Here is a 25,398-nt window from a genome sequence, read left to right as displayed (position 1 = left end):
TTGACCACAAGATGAACATGAGCCTTCAGTGTGACGCTGCGGCTAGTAAAGCAAGCAAAACGCTGGCTTGCGTCCGTAGATGGCTTTTCATGCAGATCCCGGGACGTCATTCTCCCACTGTACTCAGCCTCGTTGAGGCCGGAGCTGGAGTACTGCATCCAGTTTTGGGCTCCACAATTCAAAAGGGATGTGGAGAAACTTGAGAGGGTACAGAGGAGAGCCACACGCATGATCAGAGGTCAGGAAAACAGACCTTATGATGAGAGGCTGAGAGCCATGGGGCTATTCAGTCTGGAAAAGCGCAGACTCCAGGGTGATCTGGTGGCCACCTGTAAGTTTACCAGGGGTGCTCATCAGGATCTGGGGGAATGTCTGTTCACCAGAGCCCCCCAAATGATGACACGTTCGAATGGTCACAAACTCCAGTGTGACTGATTCAGGCTAGACATAAGAAAGGACTTCTTCACTGTCCGAACCCCCTAGATTTGGAATAGATTGCCGCTGGAGGTGGTTCAAGCACCCACTTTGAACACCTTCAACACACATTTGGATGCTTATCTTGCTGGGATTCTATGATCCCTGCTGACTTCCTGCCCCTGCAGCAGGGGGCTGAACTCGATGACCCTCCAGGGTCCCTTCCAGCCCAAATGTCTATGAAACACTGGCCAAATGTTGAACTGTACTGGATCTATGGGCTTTTAAACTTCCTTTGGTCTGAAGAGGTAGAGTCTCGTCACCTCCTCTGGTATGCTTCCTGGCCACCACCACTCTCTCTACTACCCCGTCCCAGAAATGAGATCGTGCAGTTTAGGTGTGTTAGGTTTGTGAGAAATCCTCTCTCTTGTAACCTCCAGTCCTCTCTTCTAAGGCCCGATCAACCTCCTGGGTGATCAAAGCTTTTCCCTTACCTGAAACATTGCCTTATGACTTATCTCTGGGAATTTACATTTGAAAACTGGTTTGCTGAGTGGTAGCCAACTCTAGGTCCATTAGGATATCTGTGGCGAAATCCTGCCTCCGCTGAGGTCAGTTACATCACCCTTGTTGACTTCACTGGTGCAAAGATTTCATTCCTGGGAACAGGATTTGGTCAAAAAGAATATTCCTGCATTTTCAGTTAGACCCACTGAGCAGTCAACATATCAACAGTGACACAAATTGCATCACTTACATAATAATAATGCCAGTCATATAGTCTTTCTTACTTTTCATTTGCACTGGGACATTTCATTTCCTTTAGTTTCTGAGATCACAGGTATAGAGGTAGTAAAGCAATAAAGAAGATTATAATGGAACAATTAGCTTGATTTACTTTCCTACCTTATAACATCAAACTTTTCCCACAATTCTCTCAAAACGATAACACTTGGACACAATTAAACCACTCCCCACTTTGTAAAGTGAGATGTCACTGCACAGTTCTCCCACTGAACATCCTCTTGAAACATGCTTATAAGTCTTTTAGAGCTCAGTCCTGTGATGGAGGGAGTATTCTGGCCCAAACTAGCAAAGCATTTCAGCACAAGATGAACTTTAAAGATTTGAAATCATTGTGAAGAATATATAAGGGATTCTTCATGTACTTAAAGTTAAGCACATGCTTCAGAGTATTGCTGGATCAGGTCCAGAGTAGTCAGTACCTTGAAGGACTGAACTGTAATATGACATTTTTGAAAGAGATTGGGAAAAGAGTATATCTTCATTATGAAGATATGAATCTTTACAAGGATATATTCTGGGTTCTGGACCTCTTGTGAAGGCCTAACTCTGTGATACCTACAAAAAAGGGCATGCTGGGCAACCTGGTTATCAATGTTGCTTGAAATTAACCTGGCATATACACCTGAATATCAGTTTGCTATAAATGAAAACTATAAAAGACCTCTTCAGTAACCTTAGTGCACTCCACGATAATACAAACATGTTCCTTGACATATATTCTCAAGTACTTTGGCATGTACTCCGGCAAATGATGGGCTTCCACTATTCCTCTTTAGGGACTATCCACTTAGAAATGTTAAAATTAGGAAAACTTCTTTACATTTAGACTTAATTTTCCTTTCATTCCATGTTTAGTTAATTTCACTGTATTATTCCTACTTCACAAGAACTTGCCAGTTCTGTATAAAGAACCTGCAAGTCTAGGATATGCCACCTCTGGAGAATGAGGGCTCACTCAAATGCAAGGCCAAAAGGTGTCAATATTACAATTATTGATGCAAATATCAAAATATAGAATGATCATGAATGTCTGTGACTACAGTTTATGAAAAACTGATCCAAGCAATAAAGTATTGTATAGAGCTCCATATGATTTAAGGAAACATTATTATTTCATTTGTATAGTGGGAAGAACAGAGGCCAAATTCATCCATATTTCAGCATAAAAGCTCCTTCTTTACTTTACCTCTCAGTCACGTCTTAAATAATCTGTGTGGATACAGTGCTAAGATTCTATTTACAGAAGCTAAAAGTGTGCAAACACAGAGAGATAATGCATATAGGGGAATAACCCTAACAAGTGTGAAATAAGAACCAGGAGAGACGCCTTGGAAAGATGGAACTAGAGAGCTTATCATTCAGGATGGAAACCTTTGAGATGATGAGCAATCTCAGCATTTTAAGATGTTAGTTGTAATTGAAAGTCCTTAGCACTTTGCAGAAAGGGTAGAGCACCCGCTATTGAAAGGAAAGCACGTGGTGGGAAGATAATTTGCCCATAGTGTTGGACTGATGTTTGCTCATCCCAGTTTATCTAACATACAACAATGTGCTTATCCAATAACAATTAATGATTAATATGATGGGGACTGTCAAGCTGTATTAGAATATAATTTAGAATCATTTTTAAAGAAATATTCTGAAATGTGACACAGTCATGGAGAAGGCAAGTGAATCCACGGATACATAAGGAGTGTTATTTCCAGCAGAGAGAAGGGATTATTAGTTCTATTTTTCATTGGTGAGAACTCCATTGGAATACTGAGTACCATTCTGGTGGTTACCCCACTGGTATTCTCTGGAAAACTTGTACACCAGCATCAACTTTCTAGCCCCCAAGATCCACATCCGAGATGGCACCCTACAAACCACCATATACAAAAGACCCATGGACCACTATATGCGTGCCCATAAAACCAGTAATCACCACAAGCACACCAAAAAGCTGTACTCTATAGTCAGACCCTCAGATACCACCACGTCTGCTCTGAAGACAAAACTTGCGACACCCACCCAGCCAGCCTAAAACTTTCCTTTATGCAACAAGGACTCTCCACTAGAGAAACAAACCATGTCTTTGAAAAAGCCACCCCAGTACCCCACAGTAACCTGCTATAATACAAAGAGAAACCCTGCTGTGACTACACACCTGGGAAGTCACCTACAAGCCCGCACTGGAACCAATAGAAGAATCAAACAACTACAACCTATACTCAACAAAGATCCAACCTTGAGAGAAATATTCCTAGGCCCTCTGCTCCTGGCTTTCAAGCAACTCCCAACTTTGCCCAGTTCATCATCAGAAGCAAATTGCTCAACAGAAAACAAATGGGACATTGAAACCTTGCCTTAGCAATAAATGCTTAACCTGTCAGCACACATCTACTGCCACTACAGTCAACACCCTCCACAAAAGACCTATTAGAATCAATGGGTCCTATACATGCCTTTCCCAGAATGTGATATATCTGATCCAATGCACTAAATGCCTGCATGGTAACTTTGTATGTGAAACTAAATAACAACCATGCATCAGAATGAACTCTCATGGAAAAAAAATACAAAGGACAGAGACACACACATACAACACTAGGAGCAGAGTTTCCACAGAACATTCGTTCCCTTTCTGACCTTGCTATCCTCATGCTCACGGGAAATCTACCAAACATTTCTAAAAGGTGAACTCGGGAACAAAAATTCATAAGCTGGTTGGACACTGAGAATCAAGGACTGAACTCTGATTTTTTTTTTAATACACACTAATCTACCTGATTCCTGAATTTCTTCCTATACACAACAGGTATTAATGACCTCCTTCCTAGCTGATAGATTTTGATCTCTCCACAATCAGCTCCTTTTCTTTTGCTAATTGTGGCTGCTTGCAGATGTTTAAGAAAAAGCACTTTACTGGAAGCAGTAGTGCATTACTTCAACCTGGCTTTGCAGCATCTGTAAAGATTGGGTGCTCCCACAGGGCTTTTTGGTGCTTTTAGCTAAAGCTGATTCAATCTGCGATTAGATAACAGTTCCAAAAAAGCCCCACTAATGCTCCCAGTCTTTACAGATGTTGGGCAAACTGGGTTGAAACAATGTGCAGCCTCTTCTGGGCATGTACAGGGCTCAGTACAGGAACATATCGAGTTTAAATTAAAGCGTCATTTATTATTATTATCATCATCATCATCACCATCTGCAAGCACCTCGTATGTCCTGGGAATTCCCCTCTCGCCTCCAATTTCACAGCTCTACTCTTGGCTCTTAATAGTTTCACTGTGCTTGCTTCTCTCTTCACACCCAATGAAGAATGTCTTGCATTCAAAAGCTTGTATAACTTTATGCCAACCATGCAGTTGATCCAATAAAAGATAACGCCCCCCACAACAAATCCTTTTGCCTAGGTTCCTGTGAAATTAGCCACCTCTCTCAGAGTCTATGTTGCCCAGATAACTGTGGGCCAAAGCTCAATGTTCTGTTCCTGGCTCGGCCACAGATTCTCAATCAGGCACATCCTGGCACATCAATCAGGCACATCCAAAATGACTACACAGATTCTCTGAACAGTTAAAATTTTACATATATCACATCTAGAACAGACCTTGGGAAGTACAACTTCAGTTGGTTGGTTCTGCTAAGTAAGCCCCTAAAATACAAACTAATAACTAAGCAAGTGTATTTGAGAAATAAAGGCAGATGTAGAGAGCTTCTGTAAGAGTTTTCATGTTCTGCTTATTCCCTCACAGCCAATGAAGAGAAGAGTTTAGAGGTCTTTAGTCAAGCTTTATCCTTTTTCAAAAGAATGGCCATGGATTTCATTCAGGGAAAAGGGCTGAGGTGTGCAATAGAACCATAAAAAAGTAGACCTGAAAGGGACCTCAGGAGGACATTGAGTCTGACTCCCTGTTCAAACAGGGAGTCTAACACCCTAGATCATGGTCCTGTTCACTAAATTGGGTGCATAGGGCCTGACCTCGATGCATGCATCAGGCAGGGGTGTTACAGGGCACCAGGACCCAATCCCAGAACACAGGCCTGGGTGAAGATGGCATGGGGCCCCAGGGCCTGATCCCAATGTGTGAGGCCAGATGGAGGCACTGAGGGGCCCTAGAGCCTAATCCCATTGTGTAGGGTCCAATACAGCCCACAGACCGGCCCCATACCACTCATAAGGGTCACAGGGCCAAAATATTGAGCACAACTGCCTTAGACAAATGCCTGTCTAACCTGATCTTGAAAACTTCTAAGGATGGAGATTCTACAACTTTTCTAGATAGTCTTTTCCAATGATTAACCACTCTCATAGTGAGCAAGTTCTTTCTAATACCCACCCTAAATCTACCTTGCTGAAATTTGAGACCATTGCTCTTTGTCCTGTCCCCTGAGGCCACAGAGGATCATCCGTTACCATTCTCTTTATAATCACCCTTTTCAGGTATTTGAAGGCTATTATCAAATCCTCTCTCTCCTCCAGATTAAATAATCCTAAATGATGATTTGTATTTGAACTAAACGAGGACATCCAATTATTTGCCAGCGTATCCAGCATTAGGATGTTTGGTCATCATGATTCATTAATCACAAGGCACTGAAAGTACAAAAGAAACCTGAATAATCTGAATAAATTGAACAAAATTTATTCTTCAAATGCCTGAGTTTTGTTTTTTTTAAATAAAGAACAAACTTTGTCCAGCATGCATGGTCTAGCAGTATCCCAAAGAACTTTACACATGTGTATCACATTGCCTGTTTTGTTATGCCCCTCCCCCCACCATGGGTCTGTCTTGTCTGTTTAGATTGTAAACTCTTGGAAACCAAGTCTGTCAACTACTCTGTGTTTATACAGCATCTAGCACAATGAAATACCCCTCTTGGTTGGCCCTTAGGCACTGCTTTGGTGAAAATAACAGAAAATAATAAGAAACTAATATACAGTGGGCACTATTACAAAATAAATGTTAGCCTCGACCGAGAGGATTGTTGAACGGCATCATCTATTCTAAATGTAGGATGACATGTATTAATGTGGCCCAGGTGGCAAACAATAAGGTTATAATAATGCTTAGTTAGAAATTAATTCAGTGACCAATAAAATGCAGCCACCTTTGGGGTGGGAGGCCCCAATCGTTTAACTGCACACAGCGTCACTCTATAGATTTCACCCTTAGTGACATCATCGACAAGGAAGTAATTACACTACAAATAAAAATATTAATTTCCACTCCATTAAAACCCCATGGAAGCAACTCACATGCTGGCATTGTATGGGATGGAAAATGTCAAAAACAGAGCTGGCAAAAAATAGAGCCAAAGGAAAGGGAAATATTGTGTTCCCATTTCAGTTTCCTTTGACTATGACCGACATACTTGTACTGCATTTGTTGTCACTGAAATCTCAGCCTAGTAATAGCCTCCTAAACAATGCAGCTCCATATTTTAGAGCTGTTGCTATGCTACTGTACTATACCAAGCTGTAGTCACTGTTGGAGCCAACCGCTGAAGGCGGCACAGTGCTGTCGGCTGTGCATTGATTCATGGACTGTTCCAGAAGCAGAAATGGCCCATCTGCACAGTGCATAAACAGGGCATGTATTCAATGGAGGTCACAAGCAAAGCTTTTTTACCCTTTGTACCCAAGAGATTAAGCAAGATGTTGTGCCCTGCTGCTAAAGCACACATTCTGTTCATAAAAGATAGTCTCGTAATTATGAATTGGATGTTTTTCTGACAGAATTGCCATTCGCTAATCTTCTCACCCACACACAATATCTCAGATAAATGTAAATCAAGCTTTAAAAAGAGAAACAGCCCAATTTTCCTCTAAGCAAAAAAGTGATGTGACTGCTCTGGGTAGATGTTAAGGCTTAAAGGATAATCAGCCTCCTGTTTCCAACCATGTAAGATCACGATAAGGCCTCAAGATTACAAGAAACATAATGTTCTTGAAGTCTAAATGTAGATACTAACTATGCAGCTACAGTATTACCTATGACTGCTACCAAACAGAGAAAAAGTGATGAAGTTTCAAAATATGGTCTTAGTCACTAAGGGTTAAAAACTTTTATTGGGACAATACCAGAATGATAAGATGAGCTTTGTCTGGAATATACCCAGAATCCATATGGAATTAAACTTTGAAAGAACAAAACAAAAGAGACAAAAATACCCTGAATAAAGTCTATTAAACAAGGGGTCAGTTCTAATACCATTATACACATTGATGTATTAACAAAAGTGTCATATGTAAGAAATGGAAAGTAATTACTCAGCTTTCCTTGGCACTGGTGAAGATTTAACTAGTGTGCTATGTCCAGTTTTGGGAACCATTCTTAAAATCTTAAATAGCAGGTACTTCCAAATACTATTACATCTACATACAAAAAGAAATGTTCAATCCGGCCTTACCCAAACCTCCTTTTTGGTAATTGCAATATTTGATGGAGAAGATAAAGTTTTAGAAGATGTAGTTTTACTTGTTACTTGAAGCAACTGAATCAAACAAAACCCTACATGGTGGATCCAGAAACACAACTTAGATGCCTAAGTCTAAAAGAGCAATCTGACAAATACCATTCCAGTGGCCACAAAACCCATTAAGACAATAGAATCTGACTTCTTTGTGCATTCTTCTTTAGACATTAATTGGATGAAAATCAGAAATAATACTAAAAGCAGGGGCTTAATCCCAGCTCTGCCCTCTTGGCAGCCGAATGTCTTAACCACTAAGCTAAGTGGAAGGAGCAAGCATATTCTCTCTTGCTTGCTCTCCTGCATTCTTCACAGTTCATATGACCAGACTCTAGAACAGACTCCCAGCGGGGGTGGTGCGGGCACCTACCCTGGAGAACTTCAGAAGGAGACTGGACGCACACCTTGCTGGGGTTATTTGACCCCAGCAGTCTTTCCTGCTCAGAGCAGGGGGGCTGGACCCAATGGTCTCAAGAGGTCCCCTTCCAGGCCTAAACTTCTGTGCATCTGTGAATTCTTGGCTGAACCCTGAGTCAGCTTCATCAGGGTAGAAGAGGGTAGCTTATCTCCAAGACTATTTTATAAATAGGCAGTTCAATCACTTTCCTGGGAAGTGAGAGATATGGTTTTGAATCCCCTGAGATTCAAGGGGAAGACTGAGAAGGGACTAGAAACCAGATTTCCATGTGCTGGTCAGTGCAATAACTTCTATGCTACTAATACAAAAGGCACCACCACCATGGTATCTAAAAAAAGGCCTGTCTAGTTAGGTGCCTTCCATCAGAGGACTCCAGCTCTGGATACAAGATGAACAGAGGAACCAACTGGCAAGCAACAAGTCATGTTCTTATGCTACAGAGAGGAAGACCTCTCCCTGTACTCAGCATCTCCCTATTGGCTAACACTAGGCAGAACCCTGGTCAGCCTGGGGACTTGTGTAGATCGCCTTTCTGATGTGCTTAACTCTCTCCATTCACTGTAAATTATCACTTAGAGGCACCTACCTTTCTCTGTCAACTGGGACCTGTTTCCTTCATTCACCCTGCTGCAACCATGTATCTTATTTTTAGATACTGCAGTACCTAAGACAGAAGCACTGGCCATGTCCCTCTGGATCTTGCCCTACATGGGTTGATTGCAGTCTCCCAATGCCTAAGGAAGGGTGCTTGTGACCAAAAGCGTGCAAAGAACTTTTTTCCAACTATTTAGCTGGTCTAATAAAAGATATTATATCTACCCGAAGAACCTTGCCTGCCTTGATTGCAAAAAGGTACTTAGACATGTAGCAGTGCTGGCAAACAAGCACATGGTCAAAATTGTACCTACAGTTACTTTCTGTCTGCAAACTGTGGCCTCTGAAGCAGATCAACATTTGAAATTGGAATCTGGCCAATAACATGAAAAGTAGTTGCTCGTATTCATGTAGATTTTCCTAGAATGAACAGAAACTGTCCACATAAAAATCCCATCACAAATTACGAATGCTAATCTAGACTCAGCTATCTAATCACCTTACATCTATTTCTATTTAGTGCTCAAACACTCCTGCTTGCAGGAGCACCAAACCTGTCTCTAGTTTTTGATGGGTAAGGAGTATCCGTTTGGGTACACTGCTGTTTGTACATTCTCTTTGAGCTAATTTCATAGCACTAAATATTTACAATGTGATTTACTGACCTCAAGCACCAATAAATACTTCAAAATGAAACTCTCTCAAGAGACTTTCCATTGTTTCATGGGCTGTAAGAAAAGTAATAAACAGACCTGCATATGGTTTCAGTAAGTAAAATCTCACCCTTCAGTGATTAAAGTGCCTGTTCCCATAATCATCTATTCTGAACAGACTCTTATTCACTAGAGTTCAGCAATTGCACTCTGAATCTGTAATAGTCCAATGACGAATAAGGTACTCAGTGTCCTCAACTCCCACTAAATTATGAAAGGAGCTGAAGGAAATCAGTATCTTGCAGGATTGGTCTCTATGACAGTAAATATGGCTTCCTTCATAGCTGTTACAGGTATGACGGTAAATATGCCTTCCTTCATAGTTGTTACAGGTCTCAGAAAAGCAATTAAAATACACAATAATTTCAAAGGAAACAATTAAGAGATAGGAAATTAAATGCTGATCTACAAAGTAGCCAAGGCTATTTTCTAACCTCAGATTCACATGTGCATTTTCTATGCATGAAGTCATGTAAAGGAGAAAAGTATTTAGCTCTCAGAATATTCCAACTAACAGCTACAGTCATCAGTAATGTCCATATGAAGAGGGTTGAATTTGCTTTGTGCTTCCTGCTATTTGGCTCTTTGATTGATTTTAAAATAAAAGATATTTTATAAAAACCCTACATTTAAAAGGAAAATATCCAGGAGAATACACTTAGAAATATGATGAGGTCTATAAAACAGCACTCAGTTCAAACTCAAAGCTTCCAAACCTCTTTGGATACCAAACTGTTATTTTCTTTGCAACATTTTATTTTAAGAGATTTTGTCTATGACATCCCCTTCTCTAGCACATCCAAAATCACACCCCTATTCCTTCCTCAGACCCTACTTTTTCTACTTCCTTTGAATTCTTTATTCTTTCTTCATGTTAACGTAGCCCCTGCTAAAGCTGATGCTAAATATACTGTAACGGTGCATAAGCATCCTTGCTCACCACTAAATGGAATTTGAATTGCCTTACAGGGTGCTGACAGAAGTGACAAGCCCTCTATCAATCACATATAGAGGAGTCCTCCTTTTGCTCAGATCCTGGAGGTAGATTGTGTGGAAACATGCTTTTTAAAGTCCATGTTTCTGAATGGGGAGGATATAAGCCTCTCAAGGAACTATTTAAAAGCAGAAACGATATTGTTCATAATTTTCCCACAAAGCCAAGACTGATATAAGTTGAAGGCTTCTAAATAAAGTCCTCATAATTCAGGAAGATAGTTAAATTGTCTGATTAGTGCCAAGAATTGTTTAAACACAGAACACATAAATACTACTGAATAGGAACCCAGGCTGCAGATAAAAGATGCTCACAATTTGCACTGACTGTGGACCTGGATCTCTAAACAAATGCTGCATTTGTGTCAGGCTACCAGGGGGCAAGTATCTTAGCTTGAACATTTGTCCTATTTCTGTTCAGATTTCAAAGGCTTTTGTTTGAGAAAACCCCAGCCTTGTTAAATACTTGCTAGGTGGTTGTGACAAGTTCAGACATGTTGAACTCACAAATGTTTCCATGGCCACTACTTATTATATTTATTATTATCAGAGATACAGTTAGCCTGTGATGTTTATCAAGACACTCAAGCCTCCTCCAGCTACTTTACTGTAAATCATAAACAAGTCTATTGAAGCTGACAAAAGTAACGGAGTACTAAAATTCAGTGAAAAATGAATTCAGCAGCATATTGGCCTACCATTATTTGAACATTTGCTGAGTGCCTTTACTAATAAAAAGATGAGAACAAACTGTATGAGACAATGCCAGGTGTAAATGAGTCGGAGACCCCTGCCATATGGTACACTTCAGATGCAAATAACTAGTTAATCACATTTTAGTGTGGGGCCAGGTTACCATTTAGTGCAATTAATGGTAGAATAAAACAAAGAATAAGCCACAAATTTAATACACAAAATGTGTGATAACCTTGTCACTGGTTCCCAGCACTCCTTAAATTGCACACGTGGCCACCCAACTTCCATGAGTTCTCAAAGAGGTTGGTTGGGGCTCCCCACCTTAGAAGCACATGGGAGCCCCTGAATCCCATGAGCTCCTGAGGCTGGGAGCACAGATCAGCTGATTGCCACTCCCAGCTTCAGGGGTACTTTGGAGTCAAGGGCTCTGATGTGCTCCTGAGGCTGGGAGCCACAATCAGCTGCCACTCCAAGCCATGGGGGTGCACAGGAGCCCTTGCTTCCACTGCACCCCAGGCGCTGGGAACAGAGGCTGACTGGGTTCAAAGCCTCCAGGATGCACCAGAGCCCTTAACTCCAACAAGTGCTGGAGTCTGGCAGCTGATTGGGCTCCCAGAGTCAAGGGCTCCACTGCACCCCTGAAGCTAAGAATGGCATTCAGCTAACCAGTGCTCCCAGCTTTGACTCTGCTTTGCTCCCAAAGCTGGGAGCGCTGATCAGATGACTGCCCTCCTACTTGCTGGTTGCAGGGGGAGCCCAGGGTCATGATCCCATTCTCCCCTTCTACTAGGAACATGGCATGATGGAGATCAGATCCCCAATCCCACAGTCGTGCCTCCTGCCATGAAAACGTAGCATAACCGGAAGCGTAATTGTTGAGATTGTGCATTAGATCCCATGGCATCCTGAACATGTGTCAGGGGCCTGACTGATATTGTACCTACACACACATCAGTGCTTATCCACATTTAGAGCAGAATGATATCTGAGATATTGAACTTAACTTCCTATTCTAAACAAAGTTTCAATTTTGCTAAAGCTATTGTATACAGTGAGTTTGTTGCAATTCTGATTTCCTTCTACTTCTCTCTGATACCCAGTCAGTAGCCATCTCTGGTTAGGCATAAAGAGTCGCTGCTGCCCAGAAGGAAATGTGATGTGTAGTGGTAACAGCTATTGTTGCCCAAAGCAAAGGGTCCTTCTATCATTGATACAATTTATAGGAGACAGCAGGATGACAACATTTTCAAAGCAATCAGCCGTCAAATCTGAACAAGATAAGGCTGACCTACCACTTCAGACACCCCTGAGAATCAGCCATAGGCTCCAATCAAAGGTCACAGGATCACAGGAAAGTAGGGCTGGAAGGGAACTCACAAGGTCCAGCACACTGCTCAGGGCTGGATCCACCTTGAGTAAACCACATCAGGATGGAGATTTCTTGGTTTTTCTAGGTAGCCCATTCCAATTCTTAGCCACCCAGTCAGGAAGTTCCTCCTAATCTTCAACCTAAATTTCCCCTGAAGTAGCTTGAGGCCATTGCTCCTAGTCTTGTCCCCTATGGCTGCAGAGAAAAGCCCAGCTTCATCCTCTTCATAATTGTCCTTCAGGTACTTGAAGACTGTTATAAAATCCCCCCTTAGTCTTCTCTTCTCCTGGCTAAATACCTCTAGCTTTTTCAGCCTTTCCTCATAAGTCTTGCTTCTCAGGCCTCTGCTCTGGACTCTTTCCAATCTGTCCACAACCTTCTTGACGTGTGGGGCCCAAAACTGGACACAATAGTCCTGGTGAGGCCTCACCAGTGCTGAATAGAGTGGAAGAATCACTTCACTTGATTAGCAAGTGACAATCCTGTTGATACAACCCAGTATACTGTTGGTATTTTTTTTCAACAAGAGCACACTGTTGGCTCATATTCAGCTTATGGTCCACTATAAGTGTGAGGTCTTTCTCTGCAATACTGTACTCGTTGGTGTCATCTGCAAACTTGCTAGCCATGCACTCAATTTCATAATCCAAATCATTAATGAAGATCTTGAGGAGCACTAGACCCAGGACAGACCCCTGAGGAACCCCACTTGATACCTCTTCCCAACTAGACATTGAGCTATGATGACTACTCACTGAGCAGGAAGATCCAGATAGAGTACTTATGTATCCATTTTAGTTCTTTCATCTAGTCTGTATTTTCTTAGCTTGTTAATAAGAATGTCCTGGGAGACACTATCAAAAGCCTTCCTAAAGTCAACGTATATCACATCCACATCAACAAAGCCTGCTACTTTATCATAGAAGGAAATCAGGCTTGTCAGGCATGGCTTGCTCTTGGTGAATCCATGGTGTTTGTTCTGGTAACCTTGTTGTCCTCTACACGCTTCACAATAGACTCCTTTTAAGGACCCGCTTCACAGCAGGATCTTTTCAGGTATCAAGGTCAGACTTGCTAGTCAGCAATTCCTAGATCCAGCAGTGTAGAGATGCAGCCATGTGCCCAGAGCACAAGTAGTAGTAGTGGTGACTCCCAGTTCCCGCTGTAGTCACAATTGCAATTGCACAGCTGCCAGCAGCATCTGCTTTTTTTTTCCCAGTCCCCCAAATAGGCACCTGAAGCAGTTGCCTTGTCTGCCACTCCCTAGTTATGCCACTGTCCAGATTCTCTTTCTTCCCTTTTTTAAAGATAAGCACTATATTTTCCCTTTTCCAATCATCTGGGACCACACCCAACCTCCATGAGTGCTCAAAAAGGATACTTAATGGCTCTGAAATGACCTCAGCCAATTCCTTCAGTACCCTCAGGTGCATCCCATCTGGCTCTGCTGACTTGAAAGTATCTAGATTCTCTAAGTGTTCCCTAACTTGTTCTGCCATTACTCTAGGTTGTTTGTCTGCCTCCCTATCATTGCTGCCAACTGCCCTCATCATCTGATAACTGCCCCTATTTGTAATGACTGAAATTAAAAAGGTATTTAATACTTTAGCCTTCTTTGCATCATCCACAACTAGCTTCCTTTCTGAATTTGATAAGGTAACTATGGTTTTTCTGGTTGTCTTCTTACATTTGGCATACTTTTCATTGCCTTTTATAGCGCTTCCTAGTTACATCTCAAATTATGCCTTGGCCTTCCTAATATTCTCCCTGCGTGCTCATGCAATACTCTTATACTTTTCCTTAGTACTATGACCAAGTTTCTACTTTGTGTAGGCTTTCTTTTTGAGGTTCAAGTCATTGAAGAGACTGCTGTCTAGCCAGACTGGCTTCTATTGCATTTCCCATTCTTCTGGGACACTGCGGTAGCATACTTACTGCTTTGCCCTTAAAAGGGTCTCTTTAAAGCACAGGCAACTGTTTGTGAAACTCAAGACTTAGTGCCTTTTGTTGCACTACAGTTTACTACTCAGACTTGTTTCCCAGTTGCTTCCCACCAGTTCCCTGAGTTTGTTAAAGTTTGATTTTTGGAAGTCTTCTTTCCTGCTCTTAGAATGTTGAACTTGCACTGTCACCCTTGCTGCCTTCCCCCTTCACATTCTCAGCCAACTTCTATCTGTTTGTGAGCTTCAAGTTGAGAAGAGTTTCCCCACCTGTTGCCCTCTCTACCATCTGTATCTAAAAGTTATCCCCAACACACTTCAACAATTTGCTAGACTGCTCATGCACTGCTGTCTTCATCTCAGCAGATGCCCTGACAATTAAAGTCCCCCACGAGATCCAAGTTCTATGATTTGGACACTTCTGTCAATTCTTAAAAAAAGGCCTTGTCCACTTCTTCCTCCTGGTTTGGTGGCCTGTAGCAGATGCTCAGCATGACATCCCTCCCTACTGCTCTCCCCTTTGACCTTTACCCAGAGGCTTTCAATAGGCCTACCTTCCACTTCATACTGCACCCCAGAACACACGTACATGACTTTTATATATAGGCCAAAACCTCTTCCTTTTTTCCCCCCATCAATCCTTCCTGCACAAACTATACCCAATTATGATCAATCTCACCACATCTCTGCAATCCCATGCTGCCATAACAGTGGGGATGGAGGGGATGGAGCAGGCCTCCAGGGTGCAGGGTTGGGGGGGGCAGGCAAGGCCACGGGTGCTGGAGTCAGTGGTAGTGCAGGGTGCTGGTGGAAGAGGACGGACGGGATAGCGGGGCAAGCTTCGCCCCTGCTCCTGGGAAGCAGCAGCAGCATGGGGTGGTGGGTGGCGGTGCTCCATCCCCACCTGTACCTCCCTCCCAATCATTCTTGATGGAAAATTGGCTAGTTACATAATAATTCTCTATTATCTGAGATGGAACAGAGTCCAGGAGGAGAACAGAAAACCGGAGGAGGTGACCCAAGTTAAGGGCAAGACCTACACACAAAAAAGAATTCAGCCATGATGGAAGTCACAAACAAGTACAACACAAGCAGGGAAAGAAGATCTGAGCAGAATCCATTTTGGGAGAATTAGAAGGAGTGGTAAAACCAAGTAAGAGCTAAAACCAAGTGGGTGATGAAGGCTACTCAGAGAGCAGAGTAGGATACAATAGGCTACTACAACTTTGATTTTTATTATTTCTTAATTTGGGCTACACTGTATCAGTGCACAGTGGCCTTGGGTTTTGGTGGGCTGACGCTCCAATAGAAATAAATACGACATTTTTAATTATTCATTGCTGTGTCTGCCCCCAGATTCATTTCTGACATGTAATGGAGATAATAGAAGGGGAGGGCTATTTCACAATTCTTGTTCTGTATTACTTCAATATGTACCTACCTGGTTTACCTGCTGCCTTTTGCTTTCCAAGTGAACAAAAGATAGTGTATTTATGCTGCCCTCAATAGAGTTAATACTCGATTACAACAATATGAGAAGGCAAAAATTATTTCCACTAACTTATTAAGACACTTTTCCACAAGATCATTAGTTTCTCAAGGAACAGTAACAGCACCAGCCTCTCTGGACAATAGCTTGGGAGCTCTTACAGCAGACGTTCACCTGCTTATGTGCAAAAGTCAGTGGTGGTAGAAGAGTAATACAGCTTGTCCCTTAACCTTTTTTAAGTGTTGACCCTTTTTAGGCTGCCAGTCTTCTTACTCTTGCAGAAGATTCCCCTCCCAAGATCCCTTTTTTTTCCCCACATAGAAAGGGAAGGAAAAGCCTTCTTGAACCAAACCCAGAAAGAATGAATTGCAGGGCAGTTAATAATTATTCCAAAATACAAAATATGTCGTTTCAAAAACAATTTAAGATAGCTAAAGAAACAAAATATATATTAATGATTCATTGCAAAAGCAAAGTACAATTAAAACCAAGGAAATCAAATGATAGGGAGTATCATAAATCTTAGAGTGCCCACATAATTAACACATTCTTATCAGTACAGGGACAACTCTGTAAGGAATTAGAACGTAAGAACCTATGGATTTCTCAGCAGTAATCAGACAACCAAAAAAATGTTTTCACATATACTATGAGGGCCATGACAAAAACCTCTCACATCAAAGGAAATGGTAACTGTATCATAAGTTCAATCAGATCAAAATTAGATGCCTGTCAAGATTTGCTTTCATTACAACTTTGCTTTCATACAAATCACTGTGCAACTGAGTGAATACAATGCCAGATAACAGGGGTTTTACTGTATATGCTTTTCCAGAGATATAACTATGAATAAGATAGGTGGTGGAGTAGCAAGACATATTTATTTGCAGGGAAATAAAGAAACAAAAACACTTTCAAACCTGAGGAATTTTTGATGATTTGTAACTCAAAGACAATTTGATGATTCTTATTATACTTTCCATAAATGTTCTCTTATATCCTCTAAGTAAATGTGGAAATTTTCAAGCCAAATCAGTTTTCCAGGCCAAAGGCATAGGGGCTATGAAATGGAAGCTAAGTGCAACCTTAACTAAGGAGAGGCCATCATTTTACCTGATAAGGTTTGTAACAGATAATCGCTATCTTACTTCAATGCAAAGGTCATTATATTGTCCTTGCTTAAATAACTTCAATATCAAATGTTGACACTGCTCACAGTATTACTCACCATTAGTAGTAAACTGATCTCTGGTTCTACTTTCAAAGCACTCTGGCTACTGAGGGCTAATTCTGATAACCTCATTCGAGTTGGATACTACCGAACTCCTCAAAACATCCTATTCACATCACTGGTAGTGTTCATGAAGCTGCTATTCAGAATGACTAAAAGGATAGGGATATGATCCCTAGATTGTTAAAATGGAGCAAGAGGCTGGAGTCTTGTTTGCAGTTTACTAAATAGTGAAGATGAAGGCGTAAAGCATACAGTTTATTTAAGAACTTAGGTGACTAAGATTCAGAGACTCCAACAACGTGTTATCTATGTCAGGGAAAGAGAGATCTGGACTTTTTATTGATTCATACACAACTTGAATACAGAAATAACATAATATAACCACTGCAAAAAATCTGTTTTAAAGAAGATTTTAAAATAGCATTTTATTGCTACTCTTAAAAAGACAGTCTGGCTTTCCTCTATAGTATTAATGACCCACTACCAAGTATTTCACTGGCTTTAGTGTCTTTAATCACTTAGGTCAGGTCCATGTAGTAGTTTTCATCCCTAGATCTCAAAGTAACATATACGAGTGAGTTAGCAGTGTATTCCCCATTTTACAAGGAAAAAGTAGTTACATTTAAACTGCAAACTGCAGTGAAGTGCAGAGATGCCAGAACTAGCTTTAAACAAGCTAACTTGGGGAAGGAGTCTATCCACAGCAGCACAGAGGAACAGAACCTAGTTTGTGCCACACATTTTAGCACTGTAAGTCAATACCTGGATTGATTCTGGTTCTCATGATAATGTACATATTTAGGAAGACAAGTTCTTACCTTGACATAAAGGAAAATCTCACAGTCTTCCTTTGCTAAGTTGTCAGTTTCTCCCAAGTTGTTGTTAAGGGGATATCTAGTAGGAACCGGGAAGCTGGTGGAAGGGCCCGGGCTCTTTGGAAGCTGGAAATTAGTTGGAGAAAGCATTCTACTTCCAAACATCATGCCCGGCACATCTCTGTCATCCTCCCGTGGACTCATCAGTTCCAGCTCTTCCTGATGTCCCTGGTCTTCTTCAGCACCCTGCTGAGATGAAGCTGAACCATCCTCCCCATCACCTCCTTGATGAGAAGAGACAGAGTTACTGCAGCTGCTTTCTGAGCTGTCCTGACAGCTGATGTCCATGCTCTCTGGAGTGGCTGTGGAGGAAGGTGACGCTGGGTCTTTCTGGACTTGATCATAAAGATGATCATCTTTTACTTCCTCTGATTCTGGAATTTCATAGATGTTAGCATTCTTTGTGTTTTCATACGTGTTGGTAAAATCTCCGTTTTCCATGCTGGCTGCTGGATTTTGCTTTTTGTTCTCCTCTGAGGGACTGGAAGTAAGGTGGAGATGACAACAGATAAACACTGTTTAAAAGGAAGCAGTGTTTGTGCTATGCTTTTTGAATATACTGCCACACATGACAGGTTTCTGATAATCATTTACTAAGAGCTTTAAGTCAACAACTATACTTACAGTAAAGTCTAAGATAAGATTGTTTCACTATTAACCACTTCCTTACTCAACATACTTGCAATGATATTTCAGGAATTCAATGTGTGTTCTTCCAAAAATTACTTTTGCCAACTTCAATATGCAGTTACTGGCTTAGGCAACTCCCAAGAGACCAACAAAAATAATCTGTGATATTAGAAAATTGTTTTAATTAAAATCAAATATCATTTTACTTAAAACTTCAGGGATACTTTGCTAAAAGCATAAGGGAAATAGGATTCACAGTAATGACTTAGCATATAAAAAATAAGTATCAGTCCTTTGTTTGTGAAATTCCACTATTTAAACAAGCTGTAAAACTAATAGTTCATCACAAGTCAGTAAAAAGTTAATTATAAATATCAGTAAGTAGCATGGTTCAAGGGAAAGGGCATCAGCCTGAACCTCCAGAGCATAGGTGACTGGTAGGGTGTGCACGGGGGTGCATGTGCCACCCCTGAAGGGGGCGGTGACCCCCGATGGCCAACACTGATGCTGTCAGTAGGGCTGGTGCCCCCTCTGAGAGGACCACCACCATCAGTGGCTTCTGTGAGTGCTCCCCCAGATTCAGGAGGCACCAGTCACCCATGCTCCGGAGATTTCACTTCCCTTTCTGGCTTTGTCACTGACTCACTGCAAAACCTCTGGCAATTCCCTTCTTCTCTCTTTGCTTCATTTTCCCTACCTGTAAAATAGGGAAAGTAATGATAATTGCCTTTGTAAACTGCTTTGAAATCTAGAAAAGGAAAGGGATATATAAGTGATAAGTGTTATTACATATAATGCACCTCCAATTTTATATATATAACATTTACACTCTGGCATAAGTTTTATATATTCATTTTGTTAGCTATGATTCCAAATCAGAAAAGTCTGAATCTGGACTTGTAAGTTTCAAAACAGCTCTCATTTTTTCTGTCTGCTATGTTTTAATTAAATTTAAAATCTTAAGGCTTGACTATGCTAAATTCTAGATAAAGGCAAGAAAAGGGAGAAGGTGGAAAAACTCTTTTCCTTCTGTATCGTCATTGCAAGGACTGGGCTAGGAGTTGTCTGTCATAGCTGGACTGGTATTCCTTGCAAGGAAGAAGAGGAGAGGACATATCACCACCCATTTCTACTGGGGTTCAGAGTCATTATTGTTACATTCATACTAACAAGGTACTCATAAAAGTCAAAAAGCAAGAGTGGTAACTTTTAAACTTAGTAAACCAGGATACTGCTGGATTTGTCACTAAAATCATTCTGAAAGAGCTAGGAACCATTCTAAATATGTATGATTAATCTTCCTGCATAAAGCAAAAATGTGGCAAGTAAAATCTTAATTCCTTATCTGGAACAAACACCTACTCACAGAGACAGAGAAATCTCTGAATGACAGAGATATGCTGGCATATAACTGTAAGGACAGTTAAACACTGGAAGAGATTACCTCATGATGTGGCAGAACCTCTGTCACTGGACGTTTATAAAAGTAGCATAGTCAAATACCTGTCAGATATAGCTTCGGTATAGTTGGCCCTGCCTTTGGGCAGGAGGAGAGACTAGATTACCTCTTCAGCCTCAATAACTTATTTTCTATAATGCTATGAGTATACTTCTTGCCTGGCATATATTGGGGCCTTCAGGGATGTATAACTATTACTTATTGATAACTTTTAGAAGATTACTGATAACCCTGTGTAAATTACAAACAGTATCTATTAAGAGAACAAGGTACATTTTATCTCCGTTGTTTCTATGTGTAATTTGGGTACATTTCTTGAGCATCTTCTCAAGTTCTAGTTAAGAGTTTATCAAACATGCCCACTGTACATGCTGTGCTATGTAGCTAACTCAAACATTCAGAACTTGTCTCAGATCTGCAAAACTGGGAGTGGCTGAAAACCCATGAGATTTAAAAAAATTACAATATAGTTCAGAATCTTTTATTTATTACTGTTTTTTGAGTCTCTAGGGTTCACTCAGGTCCAGTTATTAAGCTTTTTCATTCAACTATAAGGGTTAGACATTTAGAATATTTTTAAATGAGGTTATTGGTCTTCAGAAATTGGGGAAGGTGTCTTAAATAAAACATGAGGAATTAAATGCTGGTTCCATTGAAGTCAATGAGAGCTTTAAGAGGAGCCAGTTTCACTCCAAACTACCATAAAACTTGTAAGAGAATAATGAGTTGGCAACACTGACATTTTTATGCAATCTCATCTCTAAACCACTTCCAAAACAACATTACAGGGAATATTCATTGACAAATCCAATCCTCTTCTTTCTGAACATAAAGGGCCCCTTGGTGGTAGGACTAGTACAGTTGCACAGCAGGGAGTTGCATAGAAAAGGAACTGAAGTTTATGGGAACAATGTGGATAGTCTGGGGATAGGTGAAGAGTGGTAAAACTGGGATATTTTCTGCTCTCTAGATCTCCAGCCAAGCTCTCACTAGATCAGAATATCTCTGTTGAGAAATGCATCTCATCCAGCATATGAATCTTCTACTTGGGTCATTGGCTTAAACAGAAGTTTTGTGGAAACATGGGCTATGTCCAGACAAGTGCAGCTGTGCAGTATGGGTGCTGCAGACACATCTGCAGCGCCACATACTGCACATTTGGGTGTTCTCTGCACTGCCACGTAGCAGCACAGGCATGGAAGGAGATTGACCCAGGGAGATCCCAGGGTTAAAAAAAACCTGCACAAAAAAACAGTGGGGCAGAGCACGTGGGGACAACGTGCGCTGCCCAAAACCAGAGCTCAGTTTGTCACAATCACTGTATACATTTGTCCTTGACTTCAACCCCTTTGCATTTGCTCCTTGGCTTTTTAGTGTTTTGTGTGAATCTATTATTTGTCACTCTTTTTCACTAGAGCCCATAAAAGGGTGGGAAGCCTACTGGTTTCCTTTGGCATTTTTAAATTGCAAATTTTCCTTGTTTTAAGAAAACTTGGTATGTGTTTTGATGTTTTACAAGAACCTTTAATGCATTTCATTGCCTACCCTGAGCAGTTTGATCTCTCTGACTATAGGCTTGGGAATAGACTGCAAGCAGTCTGTTCAAATAAGTGCCAATGATTTCAAGGGATGTTTTATGCACAGAGCACTTGCAGGTTTAGACCCTCTAACACCATTAAAAAAATCTTCCTTTGTTTTCTTCCTGCTGGTCCCCAGTCTTATAAATCACTTGGGGAATAGAGAATAAACAACAACTGACTGCTTTAGAGTAAAACCAAAACGGACATCCAGCTTCTACAGGATGAAGTCATTGTGACTGGCTTTTAACAAAGAAAGCTTTTGTAGGAAGTAGCAGCACCTGCTGGAAAGGAACAAGAAGGCAGGTATAAAATCTGAATATTATGCAAAAGTTTAAAACAGTTACTGCTTCTTTTTAAATAATAAAAAACAACTTTTGCCACTTCTCTCTTCCCACTCTTGTACTTGTGCAGTTTCATCTGAAAGATCTGGACTTAACTCCATTGCCTTGCACCTCATGCAGTCAATTTTATCTTCTATTTAGTATTACTTTAACTATACAGTAGTAGCATACAATCAAACAGGGCCTCATTGTGTTAAACACTGTATAATCAAAATAAATGAGAGTCCATATTCCAGGCAGCTATGTGCTTAGGGCCTCCATGCACATACTCCAGTGTAATTGACAGAAACACTATATCTTGATGTAAATTACACTGGGATGGGGAACAGATAGATAATCAGCTATCCAGGGGTAGCTACTTGCAACAAGCACTATTCTAGTACGTCATCACTAGGTGACACGGGAGCAGGTAACACCCTGTTGTCTACAGAAAATGCATACCTCCAAAAAGCTGCAGACACACAATACAGTGGTGTAACTTACACCAGCGTAGTTTTGCCCTGACTTTTCCTGGGATAAGTTTACATTACATTCAAGTATGTTACATTGGTGTAGGGCTGTAGGTCATGCATGTATCTCCTTTATTCACACCAGAGTAAAATATGATTACACTGGTGTAAAAGTGTTGTGCATCAAAGCCCTTAGCAGCTACCTAATACTGGTGTGAAATTTATACCTCTGTGAAGAGTGTGCAAAATAGATAATAAAAGCTTTCATTCTGCTCCGTGAGCATTGTACATGACTTTGCCAGATTTTTACTGTTTTACACTTTGTGCAATCTTGTGGCATCTATAAATATATGAATTAAAAGTAAATCCAGATAATGAAGAATAAGCTCACTTTTCACCTTATTCCTTTACTTTTCATTACATAAAACATTACAGAATCTTATACGTTAAATGTAGTTGAAGAATCAGTTGACAGAATGGTGACTCTGACCTTGCAGTTAGAATACATAAGACCAAGTTTTTGTCAGTAAGTAATATTTCAAGTGAGATATTGGCTTCTGAATCACTTAAAAGTATTTGAAATTTTTACCTAGTATCTCATTTATTGCAATATAGCTTTGAATAACAAAAGACTAAAATAAAAACAAAAAGGACAGGCACAGGCCATATTGAAAGCGTTAGGATCAAGACAATAAATTGCCCCAAACATTTTTGCTGCACAACTGAACTAGCCCATTGTGCTGTTAACAAAATGTTCCTATGTTGCCTCCTAACAAGAAAAACAAAGAAGCATTTTTCTTTCCTTAATCTGTTCATTCTCTTTTGGAAGAATGAACCTAGGTTGGCTAAGCTGCTCAGTTAGACCATCTAAGTATGTTTGAGATACAATAGGATCCATCAGCATCATACTGAATATTTTCATAGCTATATAGTTTAAGCCTAGACCACCATTAGATCATTATGTGGTCAGAGAATTACACAATTCTAGTTGTATTACACTCAGTGGGTGTGTAGACACATGCATTTGACACAGGATCAATTTACTCATGAGTAAACTACTTGCAAGTAAATGCTGTCTGGCAGGTGTTTACTCATGGAGGGAAGCAGGAGCAGATTTGCTGTTAATGGCAGTAAACTGCTCCCACTTCCTAGGGCTCTGCAATGGGACCCTGCTGCCACCAGGAAGAGCTCTAGACTTCCCTTGGTGCTAGCTCAGGGGCTGGCACGGAGACAGCTGGGCCATTACACCCTGCCCCTGGGGGCTACCTGCTGCCGGGGCAGGTAGAACATCCCCCTGCCCCGGCACCAGGGAGCTCCTGGCCTCAGCTCCCCAATCAGGGACAAGGGATTTGGAAAGAGCTTCAGGGAAGGAGCAAGTCCCAGCCCCCTGCCCCAATCCACTGGTAGGGCATCTAGCAGCTAGCTCACTGCTAGCTGCCCCACCAGCAGATCAGGGCAGGGGGCCAGGACCTACCCAACCCCTGCAGCTATTTCCAAGACCTGACCAGGACAGTTCCCAGCCTCCACTCCGCAACTGTGGGGTGGAGGCTGGGGAGCTTGTCCCCCACTCAGCTCCATGAGCATGGAGCTGGGTGGGGAACAGGCTGGGGATCCTCTTCCCCACCCAGCTCCACTATCACAGAGCGGAGCAGGGAACAAGCTTCCTAGCCAGTTCCCTACCCAGCTCTGTGCTCACAGAGCTGAGCAGGCTCTCCAGCCACTGATACCAGGGAGCTCCCAGAGCCAGCTCCATGGTTGTAGAGCCAGTACTGGGAGATCTTTATCTCCCAGCCTGAGCTTCACCATCATGGGGCCTGGTCTTGGAGACCATTATCTCCCAGTGCCAGCTCCACGGCAGCAGTGCGGTTGACTTGAGCATCTTTTTCAGAAGACATCCAGGCTTGAAGAATCCTACTACCCTACATCAATAAGATATAGAACAGATTCCTGATCAGTAACCCACTGGAGGCAGAATTTTACTTTAATTTGCAATCACTGGTCACATCTACATGACTGACTACACAGTAGCTCGTTAGTACTGCTGATGCACTGACACTGTGCAGGAGGCACAAATTTGCTGCATCTTGTTAGAACACAGATTATGAACTTTTCCAGTCAAGGTCTGTGTCTTTTACATGTGATATGCTATTATATTAAATTCACTTGTTGGCTACATCCTCTCTATTAAGGTGAATGTAAACAACATAATTGTAACACCTCCCTGACAAGTCCTCTGGTCCACACTGCACCACATACCTGACTGAAACCAACAACACTTAAACTGATCCTATAGTATCATCCATCCAGGTCTTGTATGCAAAGGATCAGGGCCTCATCTCTTAGCAATTCATGAATGGCTGATGTTTTATTCACTACTGACCTTGCATAAAACATCGTGACATGAATGCTGGGATCTTTTTCTAATACTCCTATTTCCCATTGAGAAAGGGAACAGCTAAGAGCACCAGTTTCTGCCTAATATAAGGTATTTCTCCTGCCTTGTCTTTCTACTATCTACTACAAAAGAGAAGGATTCCAAAATTCTGATTACTTCCCTGGCCATTTGCCTACTGTAGTAGTGTGCAATATGACTAAAATGGTCAAAGATAGAAACACGGTAAACTTGAATTTCTGGCTGAGACAAGTTACTGCTTAATATGCACCCTGCCCACAAAGCCCCTATTCATGTGCCAACCTCAAGCCATCTTCTGATGGCTTTTAGGGTGGCTGAGTGGTGAAATAGGACAACATAATCACAGGCTCAAGATCAAAAGCTTGGCTGTGTCTGCTATATAATTGGCCATATGCATCTGATACATCTGCATGCACATATGTGGGAGTAGGATGTTTCATAGTAGCTAGAGTCAGAAGGGACCTAGGTAGATCATCTAGTCCGACCCCCTGCCTTGGCAGGAAAGAGCACCGGGGTCAGATG

The 25,398-nt window shown here is 41.4% G+C and overlaps 1 protein-coding gene across 5 annotated transcripts in view; it reads right to left on the bottom strand.

Annotated features, from left to right (window-relative positions):
• CLIC5 (chloride intracellular channel 5) overlaps positions 1–25,398 on the bottom strand; it is a 126,648-nt gene that overhangs the window by 96,998 nt on the left and 4,252 nt on the right. For 2 of the 5 annotated variants that reach the window (XM_019537127.1, XM_019537125.1), the window contains 2 exons: positions 19,281–19,331; positions 17,948–18,485 (listed from right to left, as the gene is read on the bottom strand). In XM_019537127.1, the coding sequence (XP_019392672.1) occupies positions 17,948–18,445 (498 nt within the window). In that variant the 5' untranslated portion in view covers positions 18,446–18,485; positions 19,281–19,331. Of the gene's footprint in view, positions 1–17,947; positions 18,486–19,276; positions 21,219–25,398 lie in introns of those variants that run through there. The other 3 variants (XM_019537130.1, XM_019537128.1, XM_019537126.1) reach the window with 3 other exon arrangements.

Source organism: Crocodylus porosus, unplaced genomic scaffold (genome assembly GCF_001723895.1).
Source record: "Crocodylus porosus isolate Cpor-Errol unplaced genomic scaffold, CroPor_comp1, whole genome shotgun sequence".
NCBI lineage: Eukaryota > Metazoa > Chordata > Crocodylia > Crocodylidae > Crocodylus > Crocodylus porosus.
Note: the sequence above shows the minus strand (reverse complement) of the source record. Positions and strands in the feature narration are given on the sequence as shown.